Genomic DNA, 26,406 nt, shown 5'->3' on the forward strand with positions numbered 1-26,406 from the left:
ACTTTATCTTCTTGGGCTCCAAAATCACTGCAGATGGTGACTGCAGCCATGAAATTAAAAGACACTTGCTCCTTGGAAGAAAAGCTGTGACAAACCTAGACAACATATTGAAAAGCAGAGATATTATTTTACTGACAAAGATCCCTTTAGCCAAAGCTATGGTTTTTCCAGTAGTCATGTATGGATGTGAGAATTGGACCATAAAGAAGGCTGAGTGCCAAAGAATTGATGCTTTCGAATTGTGGTACTGGAGAAGACTCTTGAGAGTCCCTTGGACCACAAGGAGATCAAACCAGTCAATCCTAAAGGAAATCAACCGTGAATACTCATTGGAAGGACTAATGCTAAAGCTGAAGTTCCAATACTTTGGTCACCTGACGTGAAGAGCCAACTCATTGGAAAGGCCCTGATGCTGGGAAAGACTGAAGGCCAGTGAAGGGGACGACAAAGGATGAGATGGTTGGATGGCATCACCGACTCAATGGGCATGAGTTTGAGCAAACTCTGGGAGATAAGGACAGGGAAGCCTGGTGTGCTGCAGTCCATGGGGTTGCAAAGAGTCGGCCATAAGTTAGCAACTGAACAACTGACATTTTGGAGGGAAAATTTCTTTGTTGTGGGAGCTGGATGTGTTTGGTAGCATCCCTGGCTTCTGCCCACTAGATGTCAGGATCATCTACCATTCAAGCTGTGACACCCAAAATGCCTGTATAGTTCCAAAGGTCCTCTGGGGAAAATTCACCCAGGGTTGAGAATCATTGCTCTCAAAGAAAGGAAAAAGCAATTTCTTGCATTAACCCTTAAGGAAAATTGTGCTTAAAGGAGATTTACTTTTTGTATTTTGTATCTTGTGATGATTCTTTGACTTTACCAACTCTGGCTAAAGTCAGCTCCAGTCTATCATATTATTTGATCTGTGCAGAATGCTGTACCAGCTACACATACATTGTACTTTCAAGATTTAGAGGAATGAGGAAGAATAAACCTTGCCCTCTCGAAAATGACTCCACTTCTCCCTTAGTGAAATTCACCCTTGCTTGAGAGGAAAAGATCCACCTGAGGCTGCTGAGTGAGAATGGATAGTCGATAGTGAACAGTGGTGATTAAATACAGTACTGATTTTATTCCAACTAAATAAAGCAATGCATAGGTCATCTGGGCAATAAGCTTAACTAAAATGACAAAAGCCAAAAACGAGGATTTTGTAGTTGTTTTATCAGTCACTGCCCTCCTACACAACTCATCTCAGAAAATCTCATGCAAAGAAATACAGGAAAAGAGAAAAGCGGGAAATGAAGTTCATTTAGTGTGCAGTGGAAGGTGGTTTCTCCAATTCCTCTTCTGTGAAATGCTCCATCAGCATGGTCCACTTCAGATTATTTTAATATCATGACCATCATCCCTGCAAATTGAACAACCATAAAAACATATTTATTATTAAATCCCTCCCTGCAACTGTCCTGAGTTCTTGTGGCTGGAATAAAAATAAAATGAACCCAAGACAGATTCCCAGGAAGAAAAGCAATTTTAATTCTTGTGCATGGAGGTCTCATAGAAATGAGATTTAATAAGTGACCAAAGCAGAGAGCTTTTATACTTTTTACTTTTTAGACAAACAGTACATTTGTGAGGAATTAAAGAGGACAAAGAAACTTAAGCTTTGGCTGCTTAAAACTAGTAAAGAATCTGTAACAGTTTCTGCTTATGGTAGTAAATAACAAAAACCTCAAAGACCATGAACAGAACTAAAATCTGTTTTATAGTGTGTATTATAGTTTCTGCTGAAAGATAATTTTCTTTCTACAATTATTACCAAAGATGGCCAAATCAGACTAATTTTTTCATAAAATAAGTCTAGATTCAATAAACCTGGCCTGGTTATTTACATAAGTACAGCAAGAATAGTGATTGACCACATAGACTCTCTTAAATCTGCTTTGCTGGAACATTTTATGAGGAACTTCAGATTGAATTTTTAATAGCCTCTCAAGGATAAGAAGCCAAGCCAAGCATTCACCAACAGACTTTGCAATAGATATAGATTTGGGTGAATTCCTCTCTTCACACAAGACTCCAAAGTACACTGTTTCCTAAAGGTCCCAGGAAATGACCTTCCTTACTTACCTGGTAAGGCTGCTGGGAAACCTGAAAGTAAGATTCTAGGCTGTTTTTCCAAAGGGCTTTATTGGCTCCATAAAGTCAACCTTAGTTCCTCAAAGCTATCTGGTCATATCTGAGTCTATGCATGTCTCTCACCAATATGACATTCCAGTCAAAGCTCTGATACTATAATTAATGTTTCCAATTGTGTTGTAAGAAAAGCAGATTCTTACTGAACTTATGCAAATAACTATATTGCCAAGAAAAAAGAATACTCACTGAGAGTTTCTAACTTCTGAAGGGATCCAGCAGAGAGAAAAAGAAATGTTTCAGTGCTGCTTACAAAAGACAAAAAGATTTCCTTAAATCTGGAGAAAACATTTTTAAAACTCAGCAATGTTTCATTTTAATAAAAATTACAATTATCGTCCTCAGTTTATTTAGTCTCATAGTGAATTCTTGTTCCACTTGATCTGTTAAAAAATTTTTGAAGCCATCAGTTTCTCCATTAGGGTTCTGTAAATTCTTATCCAGGTATGATTTGAAAGTCATCAGACACCTATATTCTAGGATATTTGTTAGATTTCTTTCCATGAATTTCCCTGAAAATAAAACATATTTGCAGAAAGCCTTTGTAGAAGCATCTGAGTAAGAGAGTTCAGTTCAGTTCAGTAAACTGTGTGTAAATGATAAATGACTTTAAAATGTCCACTATTGAAGATCTGATTCATTATAATGGAACTGATAAGAAAATTCAGTTATCTCTAAGACTTATCATTTTAAGATAATAACTAGAATTATGGCTAACATATAATGACATATCCAAAGTTTAGGGATTTCATTTATTTTCTAGAACATTTAGGTTAATAACATTTATCCATACAATACAACCTAAGAAGATTTATCATTTACTTGATAAATGCTTTCTATGTAATTTAACATAAAAAAGAAGCCTAATTAGTTTAATAGCTCTTTTATAAGTACAGAAAATAAATTTTTGATCGAGGTATCCAGGGGCCCTGTGGAAAACCCCAAAGTCATTTCCAGTTCAATAAGAGTTCATTTGGAATTTTGCAGAGTTTGTCAAAAATATCAAACATTTTTGAAACACTTAGTCAAATAGGATTATTGGTCACTGTGAAACAATATTTAGCTATCCATATAATCAGTGACAAACATGTCCCTGGCAAATACAGAAAGCTAAATAGTTGTAAAAAGCTTTAGTTCTTTTAATATTGAAAAGACTTAGGAGTTTTTTTGTGGGTGTCTTCTAAGTGATCAAAAACCTGATAAAGACAAAATATAGAATGTGGTTTTCTAGACAGATATATTAAAGGTAAAGAAAACTTTTTTTCTTTTACAATTTCTTTTTAAGACTAGACCAACAATCTAAGAGAACTTTGTACTTTTGAACAAGAAAACTTTTTAACAGAGATAAACACCAGATTTTAATTTTGTACCAGTTTCCTTTGATATTCCTTAAGTAAACTCATTCCAGTCTTAGTCCTGATCACACATAAAATTCCTTAAGATTATTTTTTCATAAACCTTTTGCAATTTTCTATGTTCATTTTATTTGTCCCTTGTTTTCTTTCACATTTAGAAATAGCCTGCTTTAGGACAAAATCTCTTTCCTTTTCCTTAACAAAAGCACCTCTTTACCTTTTCTTAGCCCAAAATACTTAATACTTTTTTTTCATTTCTGGAACACTTTAACTGCATATATTAATTAGAATTATTAATCCTTTGAAATCTAAATTTTGGGGGGGAATAATGAAACAACTGTGAACCATATTTTGTGACTTGGCAAACATAAGTACATTTCATAATTTCTAGAAATAAATGCCACTTCATGGCACAATTTTTCAATAAAGCACAAGAGGGACCTCCCTGGTGGTCCAGTGGTTAAGAATCCTCCTTGCAATGCAGGGGACATGGGTTCAATCCCTGGTTGGGGAACTAAGATCCCACAGGCCACAGAGTGACTAAGCCCACAGCTAATGAGCCTGCATGCTCTGGAGTCCAAACACCACAACTAGAGAGCCCGTGTGCCGCAACTGGAGAGTTTGTGCACTGCAACGAAAGATCGCATGGTGCAACGAAGATCCCACATGCTCCAACATTTCTTTTTTGGAAATGATACAGATATCCAATGACCTCCCATCATTTAACTTACCAAACTCTAAGGGTGTAAATTAAATTACCGAAGAATTTAGAAAATCAAGTTTACTCACGGAGATGGCTAACATCTTTTATTATTTGTGGGAAGGACTTAAGTTCTGTATTTGTCCTTCACAAACAGTTGTAGAGGGGTGTGATTTACTCGAATTTGGGCAAGAGATCCTTTCAGCAGTTTGTGTTTTAAAAGGCATCTTTCCTTCTTTTTCTTTTTCAGTTTCAGGTTATACCAATTCAGCCAATCGAGGCTTAATCTCAGGCAAGGTGGGCTGTGTTTACATTTCAAAGATATGACAATATTTATAACCTTTAAGGCCAAAAAAAGGCCTTTTAAGTTCAGTTTTCTCGTAGGAGTTTTGGATTATATTTATCTATTATTATAAGCCTTAGGGTAATTATTATTTTAAAATAATTTTTAAAGTACAGGACAGTTTTGCTCCAATATTGTGATCTTCTATAATATCTAGAAGGCATTTTAAGAGGAACGGGTAAGCTTTTGGAAATGGTAAAACAAGTGGGTCTTGATTTGTTTCTACAGTTGCATTTCTAATTTTGTAGTTTTGCAAGACAAAAAAAAAAATTGTTTCTATTAGCCCTTGATAATTGTTTGTATTAAGCTTCCAGCTAATCTACTTCCTGGTTATTCCTAGGAGGGCCTGAGGAATTGTAGAGGAGGTGGGCAATTTTTTTTTAAAGGGGAATTTATGTTGGATCTTACTTTTAAGTCTAATTTCTGTTTTTTCATCTTAATAAGGGATTCTCTAAGGCTCACCATTATAGTTTATTTTTCCTTTCAATGTGTTCCTCTCATAAGTACCAAGTAACAGTTATTTACGATGAGAGCTTTCAAATTTTTTTCCTCTTAAATACAACCTACTTAAAGGATCTTTTGACCTATGGCTGATTAATGTTGGTGTATGGCAGAGACCAACACAATACTGTAAAGCAATTATCCTCCAATTAAAAATAAATTATTTTTTTTAAAAAAAGGATCCTTTGTCCATTGATGAATAGGATTTTATATTAATTTCAAATATAGACTCAAACCAGTAAGCCTTTTTTATGGCTTAACAAAAGATAAAAAGGTGTTTCCAAGGATATAGCTCTCACATGATTAGAAAGTTCACTCTCATTGTTAGTCTAAGAAAATAAGGCAATGAAAGTTGACACAACAACAGCCCATTATGGATAGGGACCCCATGACAAACGCCCCTGAGAGCTGGTATGGCCGGACAAAGAGAGTACTGACTTTGTGTCTCAGAACTTGTCTAGTCAACTGACCACCAGATACACCTTTCAAATGGCAGAGCTCTCGGAACATAAAACAAGATGGAAGAACATATCTGGTTTTATATGGAAGACCCACAGGAAGGTCTGTTTAAGTAGATGCAGGTCTGGTGAGAACCATTAACTCACCAGTTTGTGAGGCCAGCTCAAACAACAGGCTTATAGGGCATGTGCCTGCATGCTGCCCTATGGTTCTTCCTTCTTATGGGAAACAACACAACAGACAGAGACAAAAAGCAGTGACCATCTCTGAGAAGAAAAGAATTTCCAAGAGTTACTAAATACAAGGAGCTAACTCGACAAATATTTTCTCCTGCTAATCTAAATTTAGAGAGGAAATAAGGAACTCTTGCCAACTTCCCCTTCCACCAGACCTTGCAGGGAGAGATCCAGGAAGCTGAGTTGGTAAGAAATCTTACCTTCTGCTGGTCTTTATCAGAGGGCCCAGGATCTCTCAGCTGCAGTAGCCTCAGGGTGAGAAGCGGGTTCCAACCAGGCTCCTCCTGGCTCACCAACTGTCAGGGTAGAAGAAATTTCTCCCTCTACCCTCTTGAGTTCTTGTGGCTAGACTAATAATAAAATGGACACAAGACAGATTAACAGGAGAAAAAGAAAAATTTTTATTCAGGATGCACAGAGGTCTCATGGAAATGGGACCTAATAAGTGACCAAAACAGGCAGCTTTTATTCTTTTTAGACAAAGAAGCAATACATTTGTGAGGAATTGATAAGAGAAAGAAACTTAGGCTTTGGGTACTTAATAAGTGAAGAATCTGTACAGAGTTTTGGCTTGGGGTAGTAAATTTAAAAAGTAACAAACTTTGTTTATACAGGCTTTTTAGCTTTAAATTCCCAATCTCTGATATAAGAGTGGGAAATGGCAACCCACTCCAGTACTCTTGCCTGGAAAATCCCATGGACGGAGGAGCCTGGTAGGCTACAGTCTAAGGGGCTGCAAAGAGTTGGACACGACTGAGCGACTTCACTTTCTTTTCTACCTTCAGAGGCAGGAAGAACATCTTTCACCTGACATTAATTTCCTGCTTTCAGGGAGAGAGACAGAAGGGTCAAAGCATCCCTCATGCACTGGCTCTTTCTTAAGCAACTTTAATACACAATACTTAATATGCTATCGTGGCACATTTTTGGGTAGCCTACCTGGGGCCACCATATTGAAACATTATCTGTCATATTGAAACTGCCCCACTGTTTGTATTAAAAAGACCCATGTCATAATACATTATATTCTCTCCAGGGTGACAGTCATTTTTAAAGCTAAATCTAGGAAACAATGAGGGTGAAAGCCCAACTCTGCTATTTTTCTCCTAACCCTAGGGTACAGGGAACTGTTAACATTTCCAAGAAATCATTCTTGAGAAGACCTAGGTAACTCACTTAAGACTGAGGTCAGAGAATGGACCCCTGAAATACAAACCAGCATACCTAGAGGAGAAGTCATGGTCACATGAGCTGGTCAAGTGTTTTACAAAAAGGGAATCAGATGTAATATATTTATTACTAAGCATTCTACCAGATAGAGTTATTAAGACCTATTTTCCAGCTAATAGTGCAGGGTGTGTAGGTTGCTTGTACATACCTTCTGACTTTAAAAAAACACAATATTCTGCCACAGAGTTTAACTACTTAAATATATTCTTGTTTTATTTAATTTTTATTTTATATTGGAGTATAATTGATTTACAATGTTGTTTTAGTCTCAGGTGCACAGCAAAGTGATTCTTTTTCCTTTTAGGTTATTACAAAATAATACCTATACATATATCCATTCTTTTTAATATTATTTCTCCCATATAGGTTATTATAGAATTTTGAGTGAAGTTCCCTGTGCTGTACAGTAGGTCTTGTTAATTATCTATTTTATATATGCTGCTGCTACTGCTAAGTCACTTCAGTCGTGTCTGACTCTGTGTGACCCCATAGACAGCCTCCTACCAGGCTCCTCTGTCCCTGGGATTCTCCAGGCAAGAATACTGGAGTGGGTTGCCATTTCCTTCTCTAATGCATGAAAGTGAAAAGGAAAGTGAAGTCGCTCAGTCGTGTCCGACTCTTAGCGACCTCATGGACTGCAGCCTACCAGGCTCCTCCGTCCATGGGATTTTCCAGGCAAGAGTACTGGAGTGGGGTGCCATTTTGTATATAGTGGTGTGCATATGTTAATCCCAAACTCCTAATTTATCCCGCCCCCCACCTTTCCCTTTTGGTAACCATAAGTTTGTTTTTGAAGTCCGTGAGTCTGTTTCTGTTTCATAGATAAGTTCATTTGTATCATTTTTAAGATTATACATATAAGTGATATCATGGTATTTGTTTTTCTGTGTCTCTCGGTCCATCCATGTTGCTGCAAATGGCATTATTTCATTTTTTTTTTTTTTATGGCTGAGTAATACTGAATATATACCACATCTTCTTTATCCATTCCTCTGTTGATGGGCTATTTAGGCTGCTTCCATGTCTTGACTATTGCTGCTGAATGTAGGGGTACAAGTATCTTTTCAAATTATGGTTTTCTCCAAATATATGCCCAGGAATGGGATTACTGGATCATATAGTAGTTCTATTCTAGTTTTTTGAGGACGCTCCATAGTGGCTGTATCAATTTACATTTCCACCAACAGTGTAGGTGGAACTTTTCCCCAACTCCCTTTTCTCCTTTTATGGCTGTAAGCATTTGCTTTATATATTGAGGTGCTCCTATGTTGGATACATATATATTTACAGTTGTTATGTCTTCTTGGATTGATCCCTTGATCATTATGTAGTGTCCTTCTTTGTCTCTTTGAACAGTCTTTATTTTACAATCTATTTTGTCTTACATAAGTACTGCTACTCGAGCTTTCCTTTGCTTTCCATTTGTATGAAATACCTTTTTCCATACCCTCCCTTACAGTCTGTTTGTGTTCTTGTATCTGAAGTGAGTCTCTAGTAGCATGTATATGGCGCTTTTTTAAAAATCCATTCCACCAGTCTATGTCTTATGGTTGGAGCATTTAATCCATTTACATTTAAGCTAATTATCTATCAGTTCAGTTCAGTCACTCAGTCATGTCTGACTCTTTGCAACCCCACGGACTGCAGCATGCTAGGCCCTGTCCATCATCAACTCCCAGAGCTTTCTCAAACTCGTGTCCATCGAGTCAGTGATGCCATCCAACCATCTCATCCTCTGTTGTTCCCTTCTCCTCCCACCTTCAAGCTTTCCCAGTGTCAGGGTCTTTTCCAATGAGTCAGTTCTTTGCATCAGGTGGCCAGTTATCTATATGTATGGTCTTATTGCCATTTTGTTAATTGTTTTGGGTTTGTTTTTGTTGGTCTTTTTTCTTCCCTTCCCTTTTGTTCTCTTTTGAGTTGTATTTGGATTGCTTTTTTCTGTGTGTGTAGATTTTTGGTTTGTGTTTATATGAGGTTTTATATATCAGTCTATATAGATAGATAGATAGATAGAGATATATACAAGATTGTTTTAAGGTGCTGGTCTCTTAATTTCAAATACACTTCCAGTAGCCTGCATTTGTACTCTCCTTTTCTTACAGTTGCTGTTTTGACTTCATGTTTGTGTGTAGATGATTTCCTACCTTTACTATGTGTTTGCCTTTACTGGTGAGCTTTGCCATTGGTAATTTTCTTGTTTCTAGTTGTGGCCTTTTCTTTCTCATCTAGAGAAGTTCCTTTAGTATTTGTTGTAAAACTGGTTTGGTGGCACTGAATGATCTTAGCTTTTGCTTACCTATAAAGCTTTTGGTCTCTCTGTCAGATCTGAATAAGAGCCTTGCTGGGCAGAATATTCTTGGTCCTAGGTTTTCCCCTTTCATCACTTTAAATACATACTCCCTTCTGGCCTGGATAGTTTTTGCTGAAAAAAATCAACTGATAATCTTATGGGGATACCCTTGTATGTCATTTGTTGCTTTTCTCGTTTATGCTCTTTATTCCTTTATTTCCTCTGTTTTTAATTTTTATCAGTTTGATTTATATGTGTCTTGGCATATCCCCCCTTGTGTTTATCCAGTATGGGGCTCTCTGCACTTCCTGGACTTAAATGAGTGTTTCCTTTCCCATGTTAGGGAAATTTCTGGTTATTATCTCTTCAAGTATTTTCTCAGGCCCTTTCTCTCTTCTCCTTCTAGGACCCCTATAATGCAAAATATTTGTGCATTTAATATTGTCACAGAGGTCTCTTAGACGGTCTCATTTCTTTTCATTTTTCTTTATTCTGTTCTGCAGCAGTATTTTCTACCAGTATGTCTTCCAGCTCATTTATTTATTCTTCTGCTTTATTTATTCTGCTATTGATTCCTTCTAGTGCATTTTTCATTTCACTTATTGTATCGTTCATCTCTGTTTGTTTGTTCTTTAAATCTTCTAGCTCTCCATTAAACATTTCTTATGTCTTCTCATCTATGCTTCCATTCTTTTTCTGAGATCTTGGATCATCTTTACTATTATTATTCTGAATCCCTTTTCAGGCAGATTGCCTCTCTCTACCTTTCACTTAGTTGTTTCTCTGGGGTTTCATCTGGTTTCTGCATCTGAAACCTATTCCTCTCCTATTTTATTTTGTCTAACTACCCATATTTGTGGTCTCTATTCCTCAGGTTGCAGAACTGGAGTTCTTGCTTCTAATGTCTGTTTCCTGGTAGATGAGGTTGATCCAGGGGCTTGTGCAGGCTTTCTAGTGGGAGGAACTGGTACCTACCCACTGGTGGGTGGAGTTGGGTCTTGTCCCTCTGGTAGACAGGCTGTGTCAAGGGGTGTATTTATAGGCAGATGTTGGCACAGGACAACTTTAAGCACCTTGTCTGCTGATGGGTGGGGCTGCCAGCTATTGGGCGGGGCCAGGAATTTTTGCCAAAATGGTGATTTCTAGGAGAGCTCATGCCAATGAATGTTCCATGAAGTCTCTGCCACCAGTGTCCTTGTTCCCCAGTGAGCCACAGCTGATTCCTGCCTCCCCAGGAGACCATCCCAGACCCACAGGTATGTCAGCTTAGGCTCCTATGGAATCATTGCTTTGCCCTAAGACTCAATATATGTGAAACTTTGTGTGTTCTCTCCAAGAATGGAGTCTCTGTTCCTCCAGTCCTGTGGAGCTCCTCCACGCAAGCCTTGCTGACCTTCAAAGCCAGATGCTCTTGAATCTCCTCGTCTCAATGCTGGACTCCCCAGGCTGCAGAGCTTGACATGAGGCTCAAACTCTCACTCCTGTGGGAGAACCTCTGCAATATAACTATTTTTCAGTTTGCAGGTCACCCATTTGGAGGGTATGAGATCTGATTATATCATGAAAGCATGCCTGCTACTATCTTGTTGTGGCTTCTTCTTTATCTTTAAATGTAGAATATCTTTTTGGTAGGCTCCAGTTTTTTCTGTCAGTGGTTGTTCAGCAGTTAGTTGTGATTTTGGTGTTTTCATGAGAGGACATGTGCTTAAGTCCTACCACTTTGCCATCCTGTCTCCTGAGGGACAAAGCATTCTTGATGGCCTGGGATATCCCTGCTCCCTTTCCTGCTATGCCAGGATGGGTGGAATTGATAATGGGCTAGGGTTTTTTACATAGCAGCGCCTCAGTTCCATAATCTGCCTCAAAACCCAGAAATAGCTATAATTCCTTCCCTTGTCTTCTTTCATTCCTCTGAAAACACACTGAATCATAACCGTGGATAACAGACCCAGGTCTTCTTTCTTGGTGCTCAGCACAGACTTGAATGATGGGGCTGCAAGCAGCACCACTGCTACAATCCTCAATAAATTTTGGGAAACTACCCATCCCTGGATAGTACATTACTTAATTATCTCATTTATAATTGATTGATCACACACTTCTTTTTCTAACCTTGACCTAGAAAATACACTGAAAGATTCTGGGTCTTTTTAAATGTCAGTCTTAAAACAGAGCTACTTATGTCACATTTGATTCTTATGTCCAAGAAGAGTCACAACTTGCTAAGTAATCAAAATGCAAGAGAAGAACTAAAGAAAATGCACCTAGTTTATATTATAAATTGTTACCTGATTTTCATGCACAGAATACACTCATTGGGATAAGTGGACATGTCACTTCCACACACAGGGCTAAAGTCCCTGGGACATCCTGGTAATTTATACTGATCGCAGTTTGGCTAGAAAAGAGAAAGGAAGACAGAAATTGGAGAATAACTTGAGATATTCTCATCATACAGCAGTTTAGAGGAGGACAAAGCCCTAAGTTTCCCTAGATTTCCTGGAAATATCTTACAAAAAGATTTTTTTCCCAAACAAAAATATGTTTTTTCTAATACAAAAATCAGATGCAGTGTTGAAGCAATGGATCAATATCTGCTATGTAAGAAAAGGACCTCAAAGGAAGGTTCAATATGGCTGATTTTTAAAATGAAAGTCCAAGACTTGCCATCAAATCTACGTAACTATCTATCCTCCAGCTTCATAATTTGCTCTTCACTACCACCTACATGAGAATGACCTGTTCCATTCCACCTAATCCCTTGGCATAACACCAAGACATGCTCAGGAATCTTTTTCTCTGGACTTTTAATATACTGGCATTTGAAAAACATCATTAAAGAAAATAGTATGTTCAGAATTAGACCTTTGGGGTTGTTATGGGTTTAACCGTGTCCACCCAGAGAGATGTGTTAAAGTCCTAACCCCTAGCACCTCAGAATGTGACCTTATGTGGAATTAGGGTCTTTATATAGGAAATTATGTTAAAATAAGTTTAGGAGAGTGGGTCCTAATCTATATGACTGGTGTTCTTATAAAAGGGAAAGTTTGGAAACAGTCACACACTCAGGGAAAATCATGTGAAGACACCAAGAGAATGCCATTTACAAGACAAGGAATGCCTGAGACTACCAGATATTGGGAGAGGGGAATGGAAGGAAGATTCTCCTTCCCAGCCCTTAGAAGGAACAAACCCTGCTGACACCTTGAGTTTGGACATTCAGCCTTGAGAACTGTGAGACAACCCATTCTGTTGTTCAAGTTACTCAGTTTGTGACTTTATTACAGCAGCCCTTACAAACTGATATTGGATCATGGAACTCAACCCTCAGATTCAATGGACTGGAGGCCAGAGAGGTAATATGTCTTGCTCATAACCTCTAGTCTCCAGCAGGACCAAGACTAGAACTGGTCACAGTGGTCGTGTGACCACCATGCAGAGACTCACTTTAAAAACAGGTTGAATATATGACCTGCTGTATTTGTTTTGTTTTAGTAATAGTGATCCTCTTTCCTCGCTTCAGAACAAGTGTTTAGTATTCTGAATAAATGAAATATACCTTTTTCTTCATATTATATGGATTCATAGAGACCTAAGTAGGATAGGGCATTGGCCAAACTCTGAACTAAAGAAAAACTTTTAACCCTTTCCATCCTCTGTTCAGGATTCTATCTCCTTCTAGGAGCCTGATGTGTTCTTCCTGCTCTAGGCTCACTAAGATGATGGCTTCCAGGACAGCTTCCACAGGAGACTAGAAACCCTTTTCCCAGTGAGATTGGGACAACTGGTAATTGGTCATTTTATTGAAAAAGTCAATTAAAGCAGGGAAACAATAACAAAAAATACATACCCTAAGCATTTTCTCTTAAAACAGAAAATAGGATTGCCAATCTTTTTGATGTATGACACAAGGCACATGGCCAGGGGTAATACTACTTACACTAAGAGAACCTCCCTTGCAGCTGGGTATGACCACATGATCAAGATTAGGCTGACTGGATACAAATGGGATTATTGTGTAGTAGCTTCCGAGGATCTCCTTTAAAGGAAAATTGAGCCTGTCCTCTGCTTCTCCTAATTTTTAGTCTCCTTTGTCCATTCCTCTATCCTGTTCCTGGGTGCATGAAACCCTCCCCTATACAGACCAGGATGATAAAAGCCACATCCTACGATGGCAGCTCTGTGAGCTGTTATTTTGAATCCATGCTACTTGCAACTGAATCTAATCCTACCTGACACCAGACCTAAGTAAGACTTTTCCTATTAATGTTTCAACTAATTGAGTTCTATGTGCTATCACTGCAAAAATCATACCCATAATAAATCACCTACGATTTCTTGTTTTGTTTTGTTTAGAAGGGATTTCTCAACTGCACTCATATTTTGGACCAGATAATTCTTTGCTGTGTGAGGTTGTCCTGTACATTGTAGGATGTTTAGTATTGTCTTTGTTCTTTATCTACTAGATGCCAGCAACAACTCCCTGGTCATGACAATCAAAATGACAGTCTACATATCTCCTGGGGGTAAAACTACCCACTTTTAAATATGGCAAGAATTTAGAGACATTGTTACAACAAGGCAATGTACAATTAAAAAACAATTCCCCAATTATTTACTATTGTTTTACCTACACCTAATTCAAGAGCAATTATTTTGTTTTAGAATTTGTCTTTTAGCAAGTCTCAAAAGTATTTGACACAGTTCTCATATAAATGGCTTTATTTCTTTACAATCATGTTTATACTGTCTTTACATTTTTAATTAAAATAAGACTGGAAACTCTCATAAGGGGCTTTTGAACACAGCCACTTGAGTCTTGGTGAAAAATATAACTCCACTGATGGGAAATAGTCCACTTTATAAGAGAGGAGTCATACAAGATACTAATCTACAACCAGTCAGTGATCGGTCTCCTGTGGAAATTATTCAGAGAGAAAGGACAGGGTCATTTGTGAGTTGCTTAAATGGAGGATGGCAGAGTGAATTTTCACTGTTATTATCCCCATTTTCTGAAAGAAATTCAAACCCAGGAAAAACTGAGTCATCTGAGCAAAAATATTATTGGGTACCTATTGAGGTCCTTTAATGGACTGGAACCTGGTGGTCTGGAGTTGAAGATTAGAAAGTAAAAGAGAGAGAGAAAGAGGCCGATATTCCTTGGTTTATGCAGAAAACCAATAAAGCCCTTGACATGGGGCTTGCGCTGCTTCACGTAGGCACAGGGCACCCTCTTGCGAGGGTCTTGCAAGCCCAGGCAAGAAAGTGAGCTCAGTGGGCTTCTGCGCTCCAAAGAATTAGCCTGAGAGAGAGAGAAAGAGAGAAAGACACGGGGACCCAAGCTCTGATGGAACAAGGGTGTTTTATTCAACATAGTATGGGTATATACTGTCTTACAAGGTAGCTGTGTTCAGCAAAGATAAAGATCAAAAGTCCAGACTTACAAATTATCAAGGCAATCCACATCAAAGAGAGAGAGTTGTAAATAATCACTTTAACCATATGGTTCATAAAAAGGAAGAGGGTCATAAATAGTTACTTATCACCGTATGAAAAAACTAACAAAGGAAATGCATGCATTCCTCAGCCCCAGGAGCGGTTTGCCACTCCTCTTAATTCCTGAATATTCAGGAATTGATAAGGAACAGAGGATTCATGACAGATCCAAAACAGCACACAGGAAGCCTCCTGTTAAATGCTTCCTGACAATTCCCCCTATTTTATTATATTTGTAAAAAAGGTCCTGACCAATTGAGTTTGTTTAGTAGTAACCAACCTTCTAGAAAGGCAATGATAAACAACAAATATAATTACCAAGACAATCACCAAAGTTACAGTTCCAGACTGATGCTGTGGGTAATATTTTGAAACCATCCTCGTAGGTCTAGCCCAGATAATTGATCAGCTAGTTGTTCAGCTAAAGTTTCCATATTAGTGGAAGAGGGCAGACATTTAGAAAAGTTTTCAAAGATTTCCTTTTAAAGTATTAAATAGGGTATTCAGTTGATAATTAGCAATGCCTGCTGCTAAGTCGCTTCAGTCGTGTCTGACTCTGTGCGACCCCATAGACGGCAGCTCCACCAGGCTCCGCCATCCCTGGGATTCTCCAGGCAAGAACACTGGAGTGGGTTGCCATTTCCTTCTCCACTAGCAATGCCTAAAGAAGGTCTAATCCAATTTATATCACCTAAGAGCTTTTGGAAATCAGTTAAAGAAGGTCTAATCCAGTTTATATCACCTAAGAGCTTTTGGAAATCATTTAAGGTTGATAATTTTTCAGTACTGATCTGAGTTAGTTGGGGAGTAATATATTGTCTATCAACAACAAACCCCAAGTAATGGTAAGGTGTAGAGGTTTGAATTTTTTCAGGGGCAATGATTAATCCAGAGTTTTTAAGCATAGTTGAGCTATGGTGGGAGAATTCATCATCCCTTGTGGCAGTACAGTCCATTGGTACCATATATGAGGTCCGATATGACTAGGATAAGGGAGAGAGAAAGCGAATCTCTCTCAGTCTAAAGGGTATAAAGGTATATTAAAAAAGCAATCTTGTAAATCAATGATGGTAATGTCCCAATTTTGAGGAATAATGGTAGGTGATGGGATTCCTGGTTGTAATGCACCCATAGGTTTCATAGATGCATTAACTTTTCTAAGGTCTGTTAGGAGACGTCATTTGTTAGATTTCTTTTTTATAACAAAAATAGGAGAGTTCCAAGGAGAACAAGATTCTTCAATATGCTTTAATTCTAGTTGTGTATCTATAAGTTCCTTAGCCACCTGTAATTTCTCTTTTATGAGGGGCCACTGCTCTGTCTAAATAGGCTCGTCATTCTTTCAAGTTATTTTAATAATTGTATCGTTTGTTAAATGAGCAGTGGCCCCTAGGAAAAATGTGGAATGTATATCTGAGTTTGCCATTGCATAAGTAAGTCCCTTCCTATTAGATTAAGGGGTGCATCTATCACATAAGGTCTTAATGTTGCAGGTTGGCCTTCTGGTCCCTCACATGGATAAATTTGAGTACTCTGATAAACCTCTTGTACTTTGGTTTGAGAAATCCCTGCAATTTGGCAAGAAATTTTTTGTACAGGCCAGGATTTGGGCCATAAATGTTTGGAAATAATAGTAATATCAGAGCCAGTGTCAAGGAGACCAGAAAATCTTTTACCATTAATTTTGATATTTATAGTCAGTCGGGCAAATTCAGATACTAATGATGTCCAGAAGGACTGTTTTTGATCTGTACCGCTGAATCCACCTGTCCGTACATCATTAGAGGAGTTAATAGAAATGTAAGGTAAAAGAAGTAATTGAGCAATTTTATCCCCTTTTTTGAATTGCAATAAAATCTGAGATGGCATCATAATTTGAATTTCTCCTTTATAATCTGAATCAATTTCTCCAGGGTGGACAGTAATTCCTTTAGAAGTCAAACTAGATCGGCCAATTAAAAGACCAAAGGTTTGTGGGGGCAGGGGTCCAAAAAGTCCGGTAGGTATTCTAGAGGGGACTGCTTGAGGGTAAAGGAGAAAGTCATTTAGGGCTGGTATATTGACGGCAGCACTGCCGGATGTTGAGAGTTTGAGGGAGAAGATGGAATTTGCCCCTGGTTTTTGTTGAAGGGGACCTGGGGGGTCCCCTGCTTGGAGTTTCCCAGAATAGTTTTCCCTTCAATGTCAAATTTAGATTTACATCTAAATCTAATGCATTGGCCCAATGCATTCCTCTACAGCAGCAAGGGCAGATTTTTGGAGGTTTTTTATTAGCTTTCTTAGAAAGGGCAGTCCCTTTTTAAATGGTTCTTATCTCCACATGTAAAGTTCCTTCATTTCCCTTCCTTAAGGCAGCGACCATTGTTTCAGCTAGCATTTGCATCTTTTGAGTTTCTGATCCTAGACTTCGACAAGCCTTCAAATAATCAATAATAATCCCTGTCTCACGAATTGGAGCTATTAGCCTTTTGACATTCCTGATTTGCATTTTCATAAGCAAGCAATTTCTCTAGTTGCCTTTTGGCTTTTTCTCCAATTACAGTATGAGAAATAACAGTTTCTAATCTAGCTAAAAAATTAGCATACGTTTCATTAGGTCCTTGCAATATTTTAGTGTAGCTACCTGTAGGCTCCCCTTGAGGAGTAATTCAATCCCAAGCTTCAAGGGTCACTGTTTTTAATTGTCCATGTAACAAAGGAGGGCACTGTATTTGAGCTTCTACAGAGTCAAATTGTCCTGTACCAGTTAGCATCTCAAAAGTAATTTGATTTTGGGGCGCACCAGCTCGAGTATTTGTTAGCACGATCTCTGGCTATATCATGAAACCACATTATCCATTGAAGATATTCTCCTGGTTTAATGAGACCTTTTATTAAAGTTCGCCAATGATGGGGAATAAAATTTCCAATAGAGGATGTTATAGAATTTAGAAGTACTTTAGTAAAAGGTGAATGTGGGCCATACAGTTATAGATTTTTTAATTTGTTGCATGTGATAAAAGTTAATACCCTCATATTGAGGTATTATGTGCCCTTGAGCATCAGGATTTCTAAAAACTGGAAAGGCGGAGAAACCATCAGCTTCAGAGACTTGTGATTGCAAAGCCAGCAATTCAGAGAGCCTCTGTCTTGAAGGAGAGTGAGTAGGTAGCAAATTCTTACAATTAAGGGAATGTGGTAAAAACTTATTATTGTTATTCAGAAAGGTGTTGTCAGTTTTAATGTCAAAAGGTGTCTTAGGGGAGTCGTTGCCAGAATCATTAGGTTCTAGCAAGGGAGAGACTTTGGGATTTGTGCCCGCTGGTAGGGGAGGAGTGCTTGGAGCAACTGGGGCAGGGCTTGTAGGAAAATTCTAAAATATTTTATGTTGTTCTAATTTGGCCTTTTGTAAGGTTTCATCATCTAATTCATATTTATGTAATAAGTGTTCTGTCTGATGTCGAATATCAGGAGGGCTAGAATTACCTTGAAATGGCAGAATCACAGCTTTAACAAGAGCCCATAGGGGCCAGAAATCTATCGGAATATTTTTTCCCTGTCTGGCAGCTCGTTCAACATTCTCTTTGACCCGGTGCCAAATTTCTAAATCAAAACTACCTTCATTAGGGAACCAAGGGTTACATTCAACCACTGTCTGAAGGCAAGCCTCTATTTGCTGGTGTGAAACTGAAAGTCCTTGAACTTTAAGTGATGAAGTAAAATAGAAAAGTGATGGGGCTTTCCAGCCATTTGACCCATGTCTTAGTACTTACTGACCTCAATAGGTCCTTGAGTCACTCTGTCTGAATATGCCATGTATACCAGGCCCCTGTTCTGGGCTCCACTTGTTGAGGTCCTTTAATGGACCGGAACCTGGTGGTCCAGAGTCGATGATAAGAAATAAAAGAGAGAAAGAGGCCGATATTCCTTGGTTTATGCAGAAAACCAATAAAGCCCTTGACACGGGGCTTGCACTGCTTCACGTAGGCACAGGGCACCCTCTCGCAAGGGTCTTGCAAGCCCAGGCAAGAAAGTGAGCTCAGTGGGCTTCTGCACTCCGAAGAATTAGCCTGAGAGAGAGAGAAAGACAGACACAGGGACCCAAGCTCTGATGGAACAAGAGTGTTTTATTCAACATGCTACTGCTAAGTCACTTCAGTTATGTCCGACTCTGTGCAATCCCATAGATGGCAGCCCACCAGACTCCCCTGTCCCTGGGAGTCTCCAGGCAAGAACACTGGAGTGGGTTGCCATTTCCTTCTCCAATGCATGAAAGTGAAAAGGGAAAGTGAAGTTGCTCAGTGGTATCCGACTCTTAGCGACCCCATGGACTGCAGCCTACCAGGCTCCTCTGTCCATGGGATTTTCCAGGCAAGAGTACTGGAGTGGGGTGCCATTGCCTTCTCTGTTTATTCAACATAGTGTGGGTATATATACTGTCTTACAAGGTAGCTTTGTTCAGCAAAGATAAAGATCAAAAGTCCAGACTTACAAATTATCAAGGAAACATAAGGCAATCCATATCAAAGAGAGAGGGTTGTAAATAATCACTTTAACCATATGGTTCATAAAAAGGAAGAGGGTCGTAAATAGTTACTTATCACCTTATGGAAAAACTAACGAAGGAAATGCATGCATTCCTCAGCCCTGGGAGTGGTTTGCCACTCCTCTTAATTCCTGAATATTCAGGAATTGATAAGGAACAGAGGATTCATGACAGATCCAAAACAGCACACAGGAAGCCTCCTGTTAAATGCTTCCTGACAGGTACCCATTAAATGCTGAAAATTTGGCACCAAACAATAAGACATCACAAAATATACAGCTTACTAGGGGGAGACAGACAATTACAATTCATTGCTATGATTGGGTAATTAAAAGCACTGGATCTGGAGTCAGATGCCTAGGTTGGAACTACAGTTCCACCATTTCCATGTGACCTTGGCCAGAGAGATAAGAATGGTACCCACAGTCTGTGCTGTAAAAGATTAAGTGAGTGACTCTATATAAAGAATTTAGAACACTGATTGGTATCCTTTACTATTGAAAGAAACCCAGGCTATGTCATCTCAAAATATGACTCCTTGACATAAACATTACTTGGAGCTAAAGGCAGTCAACACGCAGTTTTGACTTCCCCTTTTCTGCCTAAAGGCAGAATATAAATTCTCATTTACTGGAATGATTCTGGTTTCTTATCAGCCCAGAAATGGCACCTAAGGAACCTGCAAACAAACTTTATTCCATTAGTTTCCTCCCATTATTTATCTTCCTACTGTTTGCCACTCTTGGAAGCCTAAAACAATTTTCCTTTGTCCTGTCATTTATCTACAAATGTTGTTATTCAGTCCCTAAGTTATGTCTAACTCTTTGCAACCTCATGAACTATAGCATGCCAGTCTCTGCTGTCCTTCACTGTCTCCCAGAGCTTGCTTAAATTCATGTCCACTGAGTCGAAGATGCTACCTAACCATCTCATCCTCTGCCGCTTCCTTCTCCTTTTGTCTTCAATCTTTCCCAGCATCAAGGTCTTTTGCAAAGAGTCAGCTTTTTGCATCAGATGGCCAAAATATTGGAACTTCAGGTTCAGCAACAGTCCTTCCAATGAATATTCAGCATTGATTTCCTTTAGGATTTACTGGTTTGATCTCCTTGCTGTCCAAGGGACTCTTAACAGTCTTCTCCAGCACCACAATTTGAAAGCATCAATTCTTTTGGCACTTTCTTTATGATCCGACTCTCACATCTGTACTGGAATAACCATAGGTTTGACTATATGGACCTTTGTTCGCAAAGTGATGTCTCTGCTTTTAACACGCTGGCTAGATTTGTCAGCTTTCCTTCCAAGGAACAAGCATCTTTTGATTTCATGGCTGCAGTCCCCGGCCACAGTGATTTTGGAGCCCAAGAAAATAAAACCTGTCACTGCTTCCACTTTTTCCCCTTCTATTCGTCATGAAGAGATGAGACCAGATGCCATGATCTTAGTTTTTTGAATGTTGAGTTCTAAGCTGGCTTTTTTACTTTCCTCTTTCACCCTCATCAAAAGGATCTTTAGTTTCTCTTCACATTGGAGTGGTAGCATCTCATATCTGAGGTTGCTGATATTTTCCCAGCAATCTTGATTACAGTTTGTGAGTCATCCAGCCTGGCATTCCACATGATATACTCTGCATATAAGTTAAATAAGCAGGGTAACAATATACAGCCTTTACATACTCCTTTCCCAATTTGGAACCAGTCAGTTGTTCCATTTCCAGTTCTAACTGTTGCTTCTTGACCCATATGCAGGTTTCTCAGGAGACAGGTAAGGTGGTCTGACTCCCATCTCTAAGAATTTTCCTTGGTTTGTTGTGATCCACACAGTCAAAGGCTTTAGTGTAGTCAATGAGGCAGAAGTTTTTTGAAACTCCCTTGCTTTCTTCATGAGCCAACGAACGTTGGCAATTTGAACTCTGGTTCCTCTACCTTTTCTAAACCCAACTTGTACATCTGGAAGTTCTTGGTTCATGTACTGCTGAAGCCAATCTTGAAGGATTTTGAGCATTACCTTGTTAGCATCTGAAATAAGTGCTATTGTACAGTAGTTGGAATATTCTTTGGTATTGCCCTTCTTTGGGATTGGAATGAAAACTGACCTTTTCCAGTCCTAGCTTGGAAACACTATGCCCAAGACTGGGTATTCTAAATTTGCTGACCTACTGAGTGCAGCACTTTAACAGCATCATAGTTTAGGACAGCTGGAATTCCATCACCTCCACTAGCTTTGTTCATAGTAGTGCTTCCTAAGGCACACTTGACCTCACTCACACTCCTGTCTGGCTCTAGGTGAGTGATCACACCATTGTGGTTATCTGGCTCATTAAAAATTTTTGGTATAGTTCTTCTGTGTATTCTTGCTACCTTTTCTTAATCTCCTCTGCTTGTTAGGTCCTTACCATTTCTGTCCTTTATCATCCCCATCCTTGCATGAAATATTTCCTTGATAGCTCTGATTTTCTTGAAGAAATCTCTAGTCTTACCTATTCTTTTGTTTCCCTTTATTTCTTTGGATTGCTCATTTTAAGAAGGCCTTCTTATCTTTCCTTGCTATTCTCTGGAACTCTGCATAAAGTTGGGTGTATCTTTCACAAATGTATTGCTTTCTGTTAAATATGCAAGATAAGGCAGATTTCTAACCTCTTTGAGTTACACATTTCTTAGTACTCCCATGTGTATGCACAATACACTTGTTAATAAACATTTGTTTATTTTTCTCTGGTTAATCTCTCCTTTGTTGTATAGGCCGCAGCTGAAAACTTAGAAGGGTAGAGGGAAGATTTTTTTCCTCCCCTACACTAGTATGGTAATGATGATGATGCAGTATAGTGTGAATGGAAACAAAGAGAAAGTGCATTTATGTCTACTTTGGAGGAAGAAAACAGGGTGGTAAGGTTTCCTGGAAATGGTCTGCACTGACATGAATACTCAAAGTTACCTTACCCACTGAGATCAATATTCACGTATGTAAAATAATCATCTCTATTTATTGTGAGAACAGAGATTGCATGTAAAAATGGACAGTGTCAGACCAAATATTAAAATAGAACTATCACCCAAAACCTTAGCAAGCTAGCCAGGAAACCAACCCATTATTTAGAATAACCAGTCCAGGAAGCCAACATGCTGTGAATCAGACTTATAAGAAATCAGACAGCTATCTCTAGTGATATCCAGGTAGTCAAACAGTAAGCTATGTAACAGTTGGCCCACAACTGCCAAGGCTTGATTAACAACTGATATTTTCCCTAAATTTTACCCCTGCTTCCAACTTAGGCCCAATTAGAGAAAGCCAAATATGCCTTCTGAATCATTCACATACTATGCCTGCCTTTAGTTTCCCACCTCCAGCCTCCCCATGCCAACAGCCTCAATCAGGGCACACCTGATGCCTTCCTTCCCTTTTTCCCATTATAAAGCTTTCCCACTCCTCTGCCTTTGAGTCTCAGCTAAAACACAAGTGACATGACTGACTCACTTGCTACATCAAGCTCTGAATAACTAGCTCTTTTTTTTAACTAACTTTTTAAGATAATTGACATATAGTTATTTACAATGTTATATTAGTTTCAGTGTACAGCAAAGTGATTCTTTTCTAGATTCTTTTCCATTATAGATCACTAGTAGACATTGAATATAGTTCCCCATGCTATACAGCAGGTCCTTCTTGTTTATCTGTTATATATATAGTAGTGTGTATATGTTAATCCCAAATTCCTAATTTATCCTTCCCTCTGCCTCCCACTTGGCAACCACAAGTCTGTTCTCCACATCTGAGTCTGTTTCTGTTTCATTGATAGGTTAACTTGTGTCATAGTTTAGATTCACATTTAAATGATATCACATGATATTTGTCTTTCTCTGACTTACTTCACTTAATATGATAATCTCTATGTCTATCCATATTGCTGCAAATGGCATTATTTTATTCTTTATTATGGCTGAGCAATATTCCTCTGTGTTTGTATGTGTGTGTATGTAATCTTATTTTTTCATTCATCTGTCAATGGACATTTAGACTGCTTCCATGTCTTGCTGCTGCTAAGTCGCTTCAGTTGTGTCTGACTCTGTGCGACCCCAGAGACAGCAGGCCACCAGGCTCCCCTGTCCCTGGGATTCTCCAGGCAAGAACACTGGAGTGGGTTGCCATTTCCTTCTCCAGTGCATGAAAGTGAAAAGTGAAGTCGCTCAGTCGTGCCCGACTCTTAGTGACCCCATGGACTGCAGCCTACCAGGCTCCTCTGTCCATGGGATTTTCCAGGCAAGAGTACTGGAGTAGGGTGCCATTGCTATTGTAAATAGTGCTGCAATGAACACTGGGGTACATGTTGAATAACTCCTTTTTCTTGTTCTCATTTGGTTGGTCTTCCTTACTTTCACACAATCTAATTTATTAATATACATAAAATGTTTAGTACAACATATAATTATTAGGCCCAGGACCTTCTGAATCATCAAAGGAAACAAAGCCCTGAGGCTCCCAAGATCTGAGCTGTTTCCTTTCTTTTTAAAAATTATTTATTTGGTTGTGCCAGGTTGCGGCATGTAGGATCTTTAGTTTGTGGCATGCAACCTCTTAGTTACAGCATGCGTTTCCCTGACCAGGAATCAAACCCTGGCCCCCTGCATTGGTAGCTCTAAGTCTTAGCTACTGGACCACCAGGGAAGTCCCAAGGACTGAGCCTTTTTCAACCAAAATTTACATTGTATCAAAAAGCCTGCCTGATTATCTGATTTCTAAAGATTCAGTCAACTGTTTCCAAAGTGGCATGTCAGACCTGAAACCAGTCTCCAACCCCAACCTTTGTGGGCTTCATTGTATTAGTAGAAACAGTAAAAGTGGTTTCTTACTTACTGTTTTTTGTTCTAAATGTTGACTAAATTGAGCATTCAAAGAGGCTGCAAGAAGAAAACAGACATTTAAAAGGATATGATTAAGGTCAATTCTTCTTCATAAGGGGTTTTTTAAATCCAGCTTGTAATTTATACAAGCTGCACCTTCTCCCTTTCTCTCCCATGTCCAGCTTTTGAAGAACTTCTAGAAAGTATATTCAGTTGTATGCTGGCACCTCTCTTAGCAGGCACACAGAAAACGTTTGGTACCAGTTCTATAATTGACCACTCTAATAGGTCTGCTTGAGAGAGGACTTTGGAGCTACATAACAAAAGTCAGAGAAGAGGCTCTCATGCCTTCCTCAGATACATACATGCATAAGGTTGGTGATCCTCTCCCCTCACCCCAGCAGCTGCTTCCTGAGGAGCCAGTGGAAGTTTAGAGATCAGAGGGAACCTCCCCTGAGCCTCAGTGGGAGAATGCTTACCCAACCCTTGGAACAACAGCAGAAGAGGCCATGTCCCATGGTCCACCTACTGTTCCTTGAGGGGGGCTTCCAAGAGGAACAGGATGGAGCTTCAGCTGCGACAGAACTTAGTGCAGCTTTAGTCCCCACAGAATGGGTCCCTGTATCCAGCAGGACATTCAGAGCCAGCGGAAGATGAACCCACAGCCCGTACTGACTGACACCTACCTCAGAGGTATGCCAGCCAAGAGATGTGAGCACCAGCTAATTCACAAAAGTGACTGCAGGAAGACCCTGACTACTGCCCCCAGGGCTTCCCTAATGCCTCAGGATCCCTAGCTCTTTGCTCCACAGCCCTCCATCATCTGGGGACCATTTCCCCTCTCTTCCTTCACAGTATTTAAGAAATAAAAAAATCAATTTTCCTGGCTAAAAGAACCCAAAAGTCAGAGAAATAACTCAAAAATTCACGATATTCTTTTCCTTTGTTGCTCAGGATAATAAATACAAAGCTTACCACTAGATGTTACCATTTTAACTTCATTTGAAAGTGGGTGTCAAGTCTGGCTGGCCTGAGGCCCTTTTCTCATGAGCCCCAGAGTGCCTGGCACACTTGGCATTCACAACTCCTGATTCCTGTACATCTTCTGCCAAGGTTCGGTAGGGCCCCGGGTACATAAAAACCCGATTCCTGATCCTGGACTCCAGAAAATCTGCTTTAAGGGAGAGAGGGCAGGCAGCAGGGTCACTAGAAAAGCCCAAGCAACAACACTGTGGCTCCAAAATGTGACTCGCGCACACCCCCAAGTTCGTGTCCTTAGACAACCGCGGGGCGGGCCTGGAACCGCCAGTAACAGGTGCGTGGAGGGGCAGTCGTTAGCGAGACCCCCCTCTACACTTGATCTCAGTCAAAAGGCCGAGAAGCGATGATACCCCCCCTCCCCCAGGTAACTTTTCCGCTTTCCTTGGCTGCCAAGCCCACTGGTGACCATTACCTGCCGAGTCCCCAACCAAGAATAACAGCACCAAGCGCAGCCCCACGAGCGCCATCCTCCCGCCTGGCCGGCGGTCGGGTCCCTGTGCGCTCCAGCGCCTGCGCGCGCGACACTGACTGCGCCCTCGGGTTGGACACGTGACAGAGGGATGTTGAAGGAAAGGCAAGCAGGAGGAGGGAGGGCGGGCAGGGGGAAGAGGAGGAACAGAGCAGGTTGGAGGCGGGAGGAGGGCCAGGCAAGGATGGACGCGAGGAGAGGATATGGAGGAAGTGGGGAAAGTAAGGTAGAGGAGGGTGGTTACTAGCTTCCCACTTCCCTACCCGCCCCCGCCCCCGCCCCCGCCCCCAACCCTTCTGTAGGGAGAAAGCGACTAAGGCGACCCCATCCCTGCAGCAAACAAGAACGTTGTAAGAGCCCTGGATAACCTTGTGAGTGTCGGTCAACCCCAGGTTCTTCAGCATCTTCTATGTCCCAGAAACTGTTTGGGGGCTGAACTTAACGAAGGAGGTCAGGGCTCTCTAGAAGCTTTTCTAGTGTAGGTGTTGGCAATGGGGTTACACAGGGAACTCCACAACAAGTGAATACAGTAATTTCTAAAATTAAGCTGGAGACTGGAACCAGCTGCCACTGCCAGTGAAGGGCCAAAGCTGGGGCACCACTAAAAGAAACAGTGAGTCCCTCCTCTGTCACCCTGACTTGCAGTGTCCCCCATACACATCCTATTGGCACAAAAAGACAGCTAGCAAAGCAGATGGGAGGTCTGCAGAATTCTGCCATCACAGAGTCTAAAAGG

General features: G+C 39.9%; 2 protein-coding genes across 7 annotated transcripts in view; one reads left to right on the forward strand and one right to left on the reverse strand.

Moving 5' to 3' along the window:
- Positions 1 to 26,406, forward strand: part of LOC109560500 (RE1-silencing transcription factor-like) — a 148,396-nt gene that overhangs the window by 66,776 nt on the left and 55,214 nt on the right. The gene's annotated exons all lie outside the window — the stretch shown is intronic.
- LOC109560159 (serine peptidase inhibitor Kazal type 2) lies at positions 1,104 to 25,740 on the reverse strand. Of its 6 annotated transcripts, none has more exons than XR_011567206.1 (6): positions 25,614 to 25,740; positions 24,174 to 24,217; positions 11,593 to 11,702; positions 5,985 to 6,134; positions 2,380 to 2,395; positions 1,104 to 1,402 (listed from the first exon to the last, which is right to left on the reverse strand). XR_011567206.1 is itself a non-coding variant. In XM_070791489.1 (6 exons), the coding sequence occupies exons 2-6, from the start codon at positions 25,149 to 25,151 to the stop codon at positions 1,377 to 1,379; spliced, it is 252 nt and encodes an 83-aa protein (XP_070647590.1). In that variant the 5' UTR covers positions 25,152 to 25,334; positions 25,614 to 25,728; the 3' UTR covers positions 1,104 to 1,376. The 6 variants fall into 6 exon arrangements, 3 of the variants coding, with proteins under 3 accessions (XP_070647590.1, XP_070647589.1, XP_070647591.1); XR_011567205.1 differs by having other exon boundaries at positions 2,380 to 2,435; XM_070791489.1 differs by lacking the exon at positions 5,985 to 6,134 and adding an exon at positions 25,136 to 25,334 and having other exon boundaries at positions 2,380 to 2,435; positions 25,614 to 25,728.

The sequence above is a fragment of the Bos indicus genome, chromosome 6 (genome assembly GCF_029378745.1).
Source record: "Bos indicus isolate NIAB-ARS_2022 breed Sahiwal x Tharparkar chromosome 6, NIAB-ARS_B.indTharparkar_mat_pri_1.0, whole genome shotgun sequence".
NCBI classification, from domain to species: Eukaryota; Metazoa; Chordata; class Mammalia; order Artiodactyla; family Bovidae; genus Bos; species Bos indicus.

Coding starts and splice junctions, on each gene's coding strand:
- LOC109560159 (XM_070791488.1), bottom strand. CDS start 25,668: ATGGCGCTCGTGGGGCTGCGCTTGGTGCTGTTATTCTTGGTTGGGGAC. Junction 2,436..11,592: donor ATTCTGTGCATGAAAATCAG/GTAACAATTTAT, acceptor TTTTGTAAGCAG/CACTGAAACATTTCTTTTTC. Junction 1,403..2,379: donor TCAGAAGTTAGAAACTCTCA/GTGAGTATTCTT, acceptor TTCAATTTGCAG/GGATGATGGTCATGATATTA.